General features: G+C 35.0%; 1 protein-coding gene across 1 annotated transcript; it reads right to left on the bottom strand.

Annotated features, from left to right (window-relative positions):
• Window positions 1-372: 372 nt before the first annotated feature.
• On the bottom strand, window positions 373-11,565 carry LOC103988600 (ubiquitin carboxyl-terminal hydrolase 24). Its single transcript, XM_009407188.3, has 7 exons — window positions 11,147-11,565; window positions 8,076-8,729; window positions 7,790-7,977; window positions 4,413-4,660; window positions 2,875-3,017; window positions 996-1,172; window positions 373-839 (listed from the first exon to the last, which is right to left on the bottom strand). Exons 1-7 carry the CDS (start codon window positions 11,159-11,161, stop codon window positions 651-653), a joined length of 1,614 nt encoding a protein of 537 aa, XP_009405463.2. The 5' UTR covers window positions 11,162-11,565; the 3' UTR covers window positions 373-650.
• Between the last annotated feature and the right edge of the window lie 1,611 nt (window positions 11,566-13,176).

The following is a 13,176-nucleotide window of genomic DNA, read 5'->3' as shown; positions in this document are numbered from 1 at the left end:
CTTTTTAGTCAGATTTCACTTACTCAAATTAGACATAACAAAGAGGCTTCCAACAAAATCTCCCTGTGCTTCAGATCATTTTGGTCCTGATATAACACATTAGTTGACACTGGATGAATACCAAGAAGTCTACTGGATAAGGTCAACACTAAAGGGCATCTAAGATTACAGTTCGAGTTCTAACAAACGGATGAAAATGTGTAGCAATGCCGCCTCCTCTCTGGCCCATGTATACGTTGCCTACATTTCAATCTGTCCCGAAGCTGTAAACAGATGAGCCAAATCAACTGCAGATCATGCACAGCAAAGGATCTTCCCAAGTTAGATCAAAACAATGTGTTACATCTGGCACCAAAGTAGAACATCAAAAGATACAGAACCATACTACTCACTTCCTACATTAGAAGATATAATGAGGTAATGCACATTTCCGTCTGTAGGTACAGTAAGAAAAAATACATCCAAAGTCTTTTAGTAGTTGTGCTACTTTTGATCGACACAAGGCATCCAATAAAAGAGCAATGAGAACCAATAGATCTACACATCATGATATGGTTAACCCCCATCAGGCAGTAATTTTACATGCAGATCAGATAAACAATAGATGGAGGTGGCTTTAGGATTGCATCTTAATAAAGAATAAGAGATGACTACATTTGCTTATAGAAGAGGACATAAGCCTGGTCGTGCAAGACCTTGTTTGTAGTGACAGCTGTAACAGTTGCATCATCATACCGAAGCCAGATGCCATTGGAATACCTTGCATCAGCAGTATAATGACCCTTTGAGGGTTCTCGACCATGGTGCGTGATGGTGGCTACAAGCTCATATCTCCTTCCCTGTATGGAGCAAAAGCTTTCTTGGTGGAGCAAGTTGATAAACTACGCACCAAAATAGATGACCAAAGCAACGTCTATATGCACACACTCTGATATGAAAGAATAGTAGAGAACAGAAAGCATTGGAAAAAAACTGAAACATTAAAAGGAACTAACCTCTGGTGATGAGGAAACGAGTAATTCTCGCCCAAGAACCAGCTCGAGTGGGAAATGAACAGGTTTGTGCAATTTTGTGCTTCCTTTGCTTCCATAGCTAAACCTCATTAAATGCAGTATCATTATCTTCGAAAGCTTCTGTATTTTCACTGATTTGCTGGCACTAACCACCCCAGCCTGCATCAAGAGAGTTCAGTTCATCAATACCAGGCAGCCATCAACACTAGGGTCGTACAGTCATTAATAGCCACTTATTCTTCATGAATAATGGGCCAATGTATAACATAAACTAGATCAAATAAATCGACACATTATACGAACGGAATTGATACACAGCATCAATCTTTCTTCTTGCTTTGAACCCATTTGGCTATATCTTTGGTTTACTTACTGAGATTAAGGTTAGTAGATTTGAAACTCATTTAAAAGGATAAGAACTTTACAAGGCAGTTAGAAGCATGGTTCGCCTTATCGGTCCGTACCGATGTACCGACCAGCCATCAATATGGTATTTACTGATGCATTGACACATGGTATTGTGGAACATACTGACAAACCGATATGTACCACTCAGACCAATCCCCTATCGGACTGGTACATACCGCCCATACCGGTCCTCTATCAACGCACCACCTGTACTGAGCGGTATACTACGGTACAACGAGCCTTGGTTAGAAGTTTATGTTCAAGTAATCAGGAGAGGAATCTAGCTATTTGAGCGGTATACCGCCCATACCGGTCCTCTATCTTATGGAGACAAGCACATCCAGAATCTAGCTATTTGACAAAAGCATGGTTAAGTTTATGATCGAGTAATCAGGAGAGGAAGCAAAAATGATGCATAATCCACAACTTATTGACACTAGTTCCAATCTTGAGATGGATATTCAAGGCTTCCATCAAAGACTCTAAAGAGGTCTTCCTCCCTTAGATATGATCAATATTTTTCTAAAACTATATATGCTCATTAAAAAACAAGAATTCCAAATAGATCCACAAATGATTGGTGCAATGTCAACTGGTTTGATAGGACCTTTTGATCTCATGTTGGTGATTGATTGCAAAAGAATGATCTGCGTTAAATTGCAAGAAGTTACACCAGCTTGATGGCCTAAAATTGAATATAAACAATTTTGGGTTGAAATATGGACAATAAGCTGTTGAAGTATTTCTGATATTCCAATATCAGAAAATAAAGAAATAAGCAGAGAAGTATAAAGAACTAAGAGATAAATGTCTGCTGCAACAAGATGATAATATTCATTCCCAAGATATCACATGAAATCTCCATACCAACCCAAGAGTTCCTCTTTCAAACACACTATCCTTCCCATCTTAAAGTCACATGAAATCTCCACACTATCCTTCCCATCTTAAGTTTTTTTTCTTTTTTACTATTTTCTTTATTTTTATTTAATTTGAAATTTCACTGAAATAAATAAATTCTAATTTAATTTTAAATTTGTTTCAATTTTAATTTTATTTAAATTGATAGATATGGCTGAGTAAACTAAAGTAGTTGATAACCAGTCCTTTATTTGTACTGAGGGTTCGAATCTCTCTCTTTCTCTCTCTGCTCGATCTGATTCCTTGATACTTTTCATTTCAAAGCATCTACAAATTCTTATGGATTTCTCAAAAAAAATACCAAGATAATAGAATCTTCAATACTCTTCAAATTAAAGAAAATAATAATAAAAAGTATACAAACAAGATTCCAATAAGCATAGCTTTTTAAAAAAATCATACTAATAATCTTTTTTAGTTTTAATTCTTTGAGTTTCTTCTTATCGAGAATTCAACGGTGAAGAATTAGAAAAAATTAATTCAAACATAAGGCTATCTCTGCAGACATAAAGCCAAATAACGAATAAAGTACCTTTCCAGCTGATGCTTTATATCCTTCAAGTGTTTCGGGGGCAGAAAAAAGATGAAGCGCATCTTCAATGGTATGAACAGCCTCGGGGAAAATGTCAAGATGGAGCAAGAGGAAAGGTTGGACAGTTGCTGAAGCCTTATTCCCTGTGATCAAAATCATAAATTAAAGAAACAGGTAAATGACACCAAAGGTAACAATTCCAAATCATGCTAAGGAAGGTCATGAGTTGGCCCAAGAGCAAGTTTAGTGCTCTAGAGGACCATTGTCATTTATTTCCTTTTGAATAAATCCTATGAATATAGTCTCTTTTCAAATACCGTAAGTTGCCATGTGGCAACATCTATGTTTCTACTTTACTTTCCTAGATAGCTCAAAAAGTAGAAAAATAGACAAAAGTAAAAAGTCAAAATTGGAGTTGAGCATTGAAAATTTTATCCCTACAAGGAGCTTATGTCATGATTGAAGAATTTACAAATAATCAAACATATCAACCAAATATTTTATAAATAAGAAAGATCATTTGTCAATTCAAATGGAAATTATATCTTATATAATGCAGAGAAGAAGAAATTATTGATTTACTTATGAAATGCTAACTTCTTGACTGTATTCTTTTATCATTTTGCAGTTTCTCTATCTCTACTTAAAGTCAACAAAAGGGGTAAAAGGGGTTGTAACATGAAACATCAAAAAGTGGATAAATGAATTTTGTTTTCTTTAATATGTATGGGTGATACGAGACCTCTTAGGAAACCAGATTAAATCTAGTACTGTAGAATTGTAGCGGTACCGGGCAATCCGTGTACCGGTAACCTGTCGGACCGGTACGTACCACCCGATATGAGCGGTACGCTTCGGTATGGCAGACATTGATTTAAACTTTAAAGTGGCTAAAAACTTGGAATAGATCATGTTCAACATTATAAGAGACAAGAGAGCAACATTCCCTCCATTCAACACAATATCATCAGACTTGTAAAATTAAATTCAGTAAACAGCTGTCAAAGGATCAGACATCCCACAATGTGGAACTCAAAAAGACTTCCAAAGATGACAACCAAGAAAATAAAGTGAATCATATGCAACAGACTCCAAAAATGTGGTGATTTTGCCAGAGTTTGAGTACAATTAGACAAGCAAAAAACCATTAGAAATAACATGTCAAGCTGTTTAGCAGTTAGCACCATCAATACTATATGAGGATAACAACAGTTCGTAATAAATACTGGTAATAATAACTTTCATATGATGAAAGCCTTTTTTTAATGGTGATTACATATTCCACACCTAATACCAGAATCACTAGAAAAGGACAACTAGCGAAGAATGTAAAAGCTTGCAGTATTCATACACATAATAAGTCAGAGAGTTGAATCTGCAATTTAAAGAAACATCATGTTTTACCAGCTTTTTTGAATAACTGGAATTACTTGAAAAATGGTGAAAAACACGAGCAAAAAGATTTCAGCAGGAACGCATCTGAACTTTAGGAAAACAACCAATCAAATAAGCAGATATGTTTGAAAGACAGGACCAACCTCTTGCCTTAACAAGACTCCTCAATTGACCCCCAAAAATTCCACTTAACTGAGAAGGAACAAAGCTCTGAGTTCTGGTGACTGCAGACTTGTTCTTTGGTCCAACAGTTTCCCAGCCATCATCTTCAGCAGAAGAAATGAGAGGTGCTTGACTACCAATAGCATCTGACATGTAGCCTTCAAGCTTCAGCAATTCATCATGCATTTGATCCATTACAAAACTTAAAAACTCCTGGGCATCTTCTTGTCTGAAATAAAAATGAATTTAGATCTACAAGTACAATGAGACTCACCAAGTGATTCAACTTCTATCCAAGTTGTTCATGTATACATGGAAATGAGAAACAGGTTAAAAACACCAATAATTATCCAATGCAAAAAAGAGAAAGCAACGACAAAGGACGTTTAGGAAAGGCTTTTATTGAGTCATTAATATCATCTTTTTTAATGATTCATGAAAGTGAATCCATAAAATATAGATTTATGAGAAGCTCAAACAAAAAGGTTATTCTATTACTTGATATTCTTAAGTGATACCTAAAAGTTCTAATATATGAGCCAACCACAAACACATCTGGCATACTTTTGAAATGTTCCATACAGGCAGATGCAAGAGAAACGGCAACATTGCTAAATTAAATGCATTAGTAACTTAAGTGATAAAAGGTTTGCGAGGTAGCCACTTTATGGCTTAAAATCATTCGTCCTTGTTGTAAACTTTGTAAGTATAGCAGAAGTTTAAAATTTAAAGCATGTTCCATTGTCGAACAATGTTCAGCTGCAGCCCATAACTAGTCCTTTCAATTCACCAACTAGCCATAAAGGTTTTCAAGCAAGCACTTGCTTGCCTAAACTTGATTAAGCTAGGAATCTAACATGAATATTTAATAATTAAATCCTTGTGTGAACCAATACATTGAACCAACCCATTTCAGACAGTCCATTCTGGGTATATAGTCCAGGTACATAAATATAAAGATTTTACCCGCCACGGCCTACTTCTCCACAGCCCACCATGTGTCGTTGTTGATCAGGTACACTCCTTTTCTCCTTCTCTTCCTCCACAGCCTTGTCTTCTTCCACCGCCTCCTCTTCTTCCTCACTCTTCCTCCACCACCTCTTCTACTTCCTTTCTCTTCTTCCTCTACCTTCATCCTCCTCTTTCTTCACCACATCCTCTTCTTCCTCCACCAACCCCTCCAATGCCTCCTCTTCTTGCTTTCTCCTCCTCCTTGTTCCTCTACACCTTTCTTCTTCCTCCTACTCTTCCTCCTCTTCCTTCCTCATCTCCTTTTCATTCTTCCTCTTTGGCCAATGTATCATGTATCGGTAAACCAGTACTGTTCAGTGTATACAAGTTACGTCCAGGAATGGTACAGTACCCAGTACAAAATTGAAATCCTTACTCAAAAGTCAAAACAACAATCTATGTTAGTATAACTTCCAATAGTCTAGAATACTTGATTTTTACTCTATGGCATCCATATGAAAGGAAAATTTTAACTGATGAAGATCATGTGGTGCAAGACAAATATGCTGAAAAATTTTTCACACCAAAATCATGCTCCATTTATGCTATCTATCCATATTTTCAGATATGGGAATATCACTGGCCCTAGAATATCAAGAAAGTGCATAATGATGGTGCTCTAATAATTTCAGTTAAGAATATTAATATTCTCTATCAAATTAATGAAAAAGGTTTCCAAATTGCATGCACTGTGAAACACATAAATTGGGTGTGTCCACAAGCAGAGTACTTTGGCCTACAATGCTAATCTCTCTTTCCCCTCCCAAATAATATTAAAGCTATTACTCACCTTGACCTTCTCAATATTTCATAATTACTGCAATGTAACTATAACTATTTTTATCCCTGTGTTCACATGTCTCCATGATTTGTGTTCTCTTTTTTGGACCTTTTTCTGACACCAAATCTAACTGAAGTATCAAATTTCATAACATCTAAAATATATGAGTGCTTATAGTTGCTAATGTTTGCACACTAAAAGTCCAACTTAGGACTAATCAAAAAAATTGGAAGAACAATTGGATGGATCAGATTGAAAAATTCACAAACAATAAAGAATACAGGTATACACACACAAACATATATGATAAAAATATTAGATTCCAACAAAATATAAATACAAATATATCCTTCAAACAAGACCTTAGTGCCGGAATATGAATATGCATAGGCACTGGGTAAACATATACATTTAGAGGTTTGAAAAGACTACACAACAGAACTAATTCCTCCTGTGATGCCAGGTATTTTCTCTTGATTTGGCTCTTACTCTTTCAAAGTCTCATCCATGTTCTCCATATTCAAGAAAAGCCATAAGAATTCATCATAAGGTTTGCAGGTGAGAAAACAAAAAAGCCATCAGTTGAAAAATAACAAGTCAGATTATTAGTTTCTCTTTCCTTTTCACCCTAGACCTTCATCTTCTCATCTACTTCTCTTCCTACTCTTCTCTTCTCCTCGCTACTGTTTGATCTAATTGCAAATAGACAAAACCCAGCCTTAATTGGTAAGGTCAATTGATCTAAACTGATCTTGATGCTCATTTCATATGATTTTTTAAATACTTTTTTTCAAAGCAACAAAAGTAAACCTTTACTGAGCAAAATGAGTACAACTCACACTGTTTGCAATACAGCAAACCAAAATAGCAAAATTCGGGGGCCAATTTCCCGTCAACAAAATTTGATCTGGTCTTCCTGCTTTTTAATACCTTTCAAATCGAGTTCAACTAAATTAACTGGACAAACCAATTCATCAACTCAAATCAGCTTGACCAGATCAAATTTCTCAATCTAGCTTGATCTAAGCTCGATTTGAGACTTATGTGCCAAGCGAACGCTTGAGCTAGAGCTTGAATCACCCAGTGCCCAACCTTGAGCACCCACCTAGGCACTGCCAGATTCAATCTCCTCGCCTTCCCGAGGTCTAGGCGAGAGCCCAAGCACCTCTTAGCATCATTGGTGTAATTAAAAAGACCAACATGGTAAATGTCTTCCAATATAGATTGATTAAACTAGGGGTCCTTTTAGGATACCTTTCAGTAGTAAATATTAAAAACACAAAATCTTAAACCTAAGATGGATTAATACCAAATATTAACAAAGTGTTTCATCCTACAATAGACTCCAACATTCTTCAATATTTCATCTTTAATGAAAAAATTGCTAACTAAGATAGTTTAATGTCAAAGATCAACAAAATTAATCCTACAAGAGGCTTCAAAATTTGACAACATTTCATGTTCAGCAAAAAGTTATTAAGAACTTGGGTTAAGCGTCAACACTGAAACACAAATGTAATCTCCATATAATTAAACAAAATCAGATAGTTCAAGAAAAGCACACACCTTGGCCTTCCCAATATTCCAATTGGCAAGTCAGGAGTAAAACATTTTAAAACAGCATCAAACATAATTGGACTAAAAGGCTTCCCAGTCTCAAGAACTCTCTTTCCAGTATCCTTGGTGCTTGAATCACCAGGCATATCAAATTCAGATATAAAATTAACAAATGCATGCAATGTCTGGTAGCCACTCTGCAATTTAAAAGGAATATTCAGAGAAAAGCAATAGAAATATATAAAAATGAAAAAAAAAACTAGTATATGAGTTAGTTCTCCAAATGATTAGTCACCTTAGGAATAGTTTGATTCCTTAGATCCTGCAAAAGCTGAACAAATGGTGAACAAGAAAGCAGACCTTGCAATGTCGCATTCAGAAAGCACAGATTTCCAGAATTTATTAAGCCTCGTGGTAATAAGCCTTTAACCACTGGTTCCTTTTCACCTGAAGTTTTCAGAACTTCCACCATGGGGGATGCAACTAACACTGAGTCAACAAGTACATTCTGATTTTTTGATTCTTGAATTACACCTTGCACTTCTGGACTTGCAAAAGTAGCCGTATCCCTAATTCCTGTTTCAGATATCTGGAGAGAAACTGAAGCAGAGTTATCCTTCCCATTTTCAGTAACTCCAACAAGGTGGGTAGAATGCACACTGGAGCTTCCGTTAGCTTGGGCTCTTGTATCTCCCGGTAACTTGTCAATTTTGGAAGCTAACTTAGTAGTGCATATTTGGTCCTTTGCAATTGTTTTCGATAGCTGAATACCTTTCGATCTTATGGATGAATTAGTTTGTTTGGTTTCAATAGTAGAACCTTTGTTTGAACTAACAGTCAAAGATCCAAACTGCAATCCTGTCTTTTCTATATGACTCGTATCATCTTCACCTGATTGCTTTTGGAATAACTTGGTTTCATCTTCTGTAAAAGACCCAAATACTAAGACCTGCTTCAACAAATGCAGCTAACATTATAAGAAGAATAAAATAATGGAGCCCCATTAATCTAAAAGATCTAAATTCCTCCAAAATAAATACAACCTTTCAAGATGCAAAATGAATCCAAAAAGATTACTTTTGATTCTTGATATGATAAAAAAATTAATGTAAAATGATTGGTGTTTATGAATGCAAAATTAATGGTACTACCTTAATGAAAAATTATACATAGCCCAAAACGAAATACCAAATTAATGCAGCACCATTAATTTTGCTTCTTTATGTGATATGGTGTTTATGAATCCAAAAAAAATCAGATACATGAAACTTCAAAAATGAGACACAGGAAAGTGTTTACTACCATGGACATATATAAATACATATACATATACATACATGCGTATGTACATACATAAATACATATACATATATACATATGTATATATAGACAAACACATGCGCACATACTCATATATTGGTTGTGCACAAGGATTTTGATGTCCATCTGTTGCTGGCTCCAATCACCTATCGGACAGTATGGAACTTGTATACCAGGTTGTACACCAAACTATATCACCAATATCATTAAATCAAATAATAAGAAAAATAAATCTGAATAGTATTGTCAGGGTATCAAGCTATACATTTCGATGCCAGTAATTTGTTCAGCCAACATTTACAAATCTGTAACCCTTATGTGTGCACACACACACATATTGATTATTTCATATTTGTAAAGAAGAATAAAGTTGACAGCAAAATTTCCTTCCACACATGAAAATCAAGCTTTTTACATCATAACCAAATTCATCAAATGCTATTAAAAAAGTAAAAGTTAATTGGTTGCAGTATATATGAAATATCACCTAGATGCAATTTCAAAACTCCTATTGCTGGACATCCAAATCAAAGATTATTTAGCAACATCATCTAAAAATCACAAATGTCTTTTCAAAAAGCAAAATGAAGTCATCTTTTATCAATTATTTGGAGATAATGTTTTTGCATAATGTAGAAGCAATAGGGCTCCTACTAATGAGTTCGTCATGCTGGTGCAGATTCTTAGATTCTTATGCTGGTTTACGAAGGGTGGCCCACCGCACAAGGCTCCCCACTGAGGCAGAATCTGCAGAAGGTTAATCTACATAGAGACTACTACAGTATCTGATATAATGTTAGCATGCTACTGAATGATAAAGCAATGACAAAATTCTTGTTGGGTTTCCCAAGCCTAGTGCAGACATAACACTTCCAACAAATGTTTATTCAATCCAGAAGGAGAACTAGCTCTCGGTGCTATCAAATAGAGAGCTAAGCAAAGAGGAAGGAAGATTGATTCTCCATAAGTGGTAGAAGGAAGATTGATTGGCCTTAATGAAGCAACACGGTCTTAGAATACTTTTTTTCCATTTTCCTTTTGTACTAGGCCTATATAAACAGGGAAAGGTTTACATTCATGAACATGGCTGATGAGATAGTTCTTTTTGCTTTTCCCATATTATATACTAATTATGTGATGCCACATACCTAGAAGAGATTCCTAGAACTAAACAAGTTTGTATTAATCCCCAGTGTGATGTCCAGGAACTAGAGTAAATTTGAGTATAATCTTTTCTCTTCTATCGCTTTCTCTTCCATAATAATCAAATCCTAGAAAAAATATATATTTTTCCTTTGCTTTATGAGCCCTTTCATGAGCTTGTCCTACATCACTATATTAATCATCTCCATTCCTGCCTTGATTGGGAGAGTCTTGAGAAAGTATTTCTCCACTTGTACTTCAACAATGATTGAATTGTCCATCCTCTTACAAAACTAAATAGGCCTCCTTGCCTTCTCCAATACCATGTAATAGTCCTCTGATTGAGAGATTTTTGTACCAAGATGGACAAGAGTCACAAGATACTTAATCACACTTTTGTGCACTAAATCTAGTTGAATAAATGCATTGAAGGGATGCATCAATGTGTATTGGGCTGAACATGATATATTGACTGATGTCTAGGCATTTCCAATAACCAATAATGTTAATTTAGCCAAATAAGCACTGGCTATGATGAAAGAGGGTCCTAGGTTGGGCCTATCATATTAGTAACATTTAGACAAAAAGAAATTCATGATTTTCTTATGACCTTCGACTATATTTTTCTTCTTTTTTATGCAAACAATTTCAAAAATCCAATAGTTATACAAGCCAAGAATCTAAAATTCAAATGTTTCCTTAAGCAAAGGCATCAACAATCAACCAAACAGTTGTCACATATTCAAAAGACGTACACACATGAAATTTCATCCGAGTACCAAACTAAACAAAATCAATGCTTTACGTTCAAAATTGACATACCAGCAATTACCAATGACATCTACGATGGATATCAAATATTCTGAAAACAGATTATTAGGAGAGGGGGCAAAAATAATTTACCTGCTGATCACTCATCTTGTCTGCCAAACCAAAGACGCACGTTGGAGTGGCCTAAATATCTCGAGAAAAATATCCTTTCTCTGGCGAACGGGGGAGGAAGGGAGCCGTGAATTGGAACAAGAAGAATCTAGGGTTTTTAACCCGATCGGGAAGAGGCCACTATAGAAGGGGAGGCGGAGGGAAGACATTAAACGAGAGGAAACGAGGGGAGGCCGAGGGAGGCGGCGGGGGAATAATAGCATCTAAAAGGGGAGAAGAACTCTCGGATTTGGCCACCACCGCGGCCTAAACGCAGCATCTACCGCGGGAACTCGGAGATGGAACGCACAAAACTGCGTCGAGGAAACGACGAGGGGTGGGGGGGAGGTTGCCGTTTTGTCGCAGAGAAGAGAGAGAGAGAGATTGAGTAGGGTTTGATGGGTCTCCTGAAGCATCATTTAGAGTTCCTTTATGAGTCGGTTTTGAGGGTTCAGAAAACATCGTTATTTGAGTCGGACCGGACAATTGACCGGTCGACCGATTTAGAACGGTTCAACTGCTAGACCGAATATTTTAATAAAAATTAAAATAAAATAAATTAGAAAAAAATATTAAATGTAGTATTTAAATGGTATTTTATATATGTATTCTCGCAAATTTCGGAAATAGCAAATTTATCATTATAATTTTAGTATACCATCTATAGCCTTACAAATTAAAATCATCTCCATAAAAATTTATTTTTGATGAATATTAGTTTGTTTGAGTCTATACATACCATATAGCTGAAACATTAATGATATTTTTGTCCTTATAATAAAAGCTCAAAGGCTACTGATATTTTTTTTATACAGATCAAATTTATTGAGCGAAAAAAGATGTTTTTGGTTATATCAAATATGTTATCTTTTTATCGTAGACGAGTGCATACGCTCTACTTATGTCGAACATGTTGAATGTTATTTTTTTTAGACCAATATATCATGCATAAAAAGGAGGTGTGTTAAAAGTTTCATCATATTTTTTTTTCCAAGACAAATGCATCTAATGAAAATAAGAATGTTGTGAGGTACTTCAAATACTTTTTTATCTTATACATGTATATGGTGTGTAAACGAGACATGGCATACATTAATGGCTTCAAATATTTGTTTATCTTATATGGATGCAACGATCATAAAAGGAATGCTTTAGGAGGTGCCTTTAAATTTCTTTTTGTCTTGGATATATACATGATACATAGAGGGGATATTTTGAGATGCAACAATCACTTTGTATGTTTACGTTTCTGTAGTAAACATATCATGCATAAAAAAAGGATGTATTTGGTGCTTTAGATTTTTTTTTAAGCTCTAAACGTGCAAAAAGAGATGTTTTGAGACATGTAAAGCACTTCAAACATCTTTATATCATAAGTAGATGTACGACACACGTAAAGAAAACTCTTTATCATGTTATATAATTTGAATATTTATATGATATAAATCGAAGCATCACATACAAAGAATATGATTTGCTATATCAAACACTCTAGATATTTTTTAGTTTTGAATAAATCCTTTAATCGCAAAAGAGGACACGTTCAAGTATCAAGTGATATGAATATAAATATGTTTCAAATATAGGGAACTCTCTATTGGTATATGCATTTAATTTCTAGAGGCGACCTGTGAAAATAATAGAAGATAAAAATAATTATTGAAGAAACTTTATTGAATAAGTGAAAAAACTTAAATATATTAAGCTAGAAGCTTTATTAAATAAGTGTAAAAGCTTAAATATATTAAGTTGTCCTTCTCCTATTTATATAGGAGGAAGGATTTTTCTCAACAAAATAAAGAGATTTTCTAAAATCTTATCTTCTATCAACCTGACCTTATATGGTTAGGTTAAGCTTATGGATTGAATTCAGGCTGCTAGTTCAATTAGTATGATTATTCTATCTTTTTTTATCCCCGATAGAATGAACTATGTTAATTTTAAGCCATTGATAAAGCTACAGACGAGGACACAGGAATAATGACAAGTCACCTTATGAGTCTCATCATTCA

Source organism: Musa acuminata, chromosome BXJ3-1 (genome assembly GCF_036884655.1).
Source record: "Musa acuminata AAA Group cultivar baxijiao chromosome BXJ3-1, Cavendish_Baxijiao_AAA, whole genome shotgun sequence".
NCBI classification, from domain to species: Eukaryota; Viridiplantae; Streptophyta; class Magnoliopsida; order Zingiberales; family Musaceae; genus Musa; species Musa acuminata.
The sequence above is the reverse complement of the archived record's forward strand: the minus strand, read 5'-3'. Positions and strand labels throughout refer to the sequence as shown.

Bases quoted from the DNA above. Each gene is read 5' to 3' on its own strand.
- LOC103988600 (XM_009407188.3), bottom strand. The intron at 4,661-7,789 runs GTGTGTGCTTTT...TTTTTATTTCAG, and splicing joins GGAATATTGGGAAGGCCAAG to ACAAGAAGATGCCCAGGAGT. The intron at 1,173-2,874 runs GTACTTTATTCG...CTCTTGATGCAG, and splicing joins ATAAAGCATCAGCTGGAAAG to GCTGGGGTGGTTAGTGCCAG.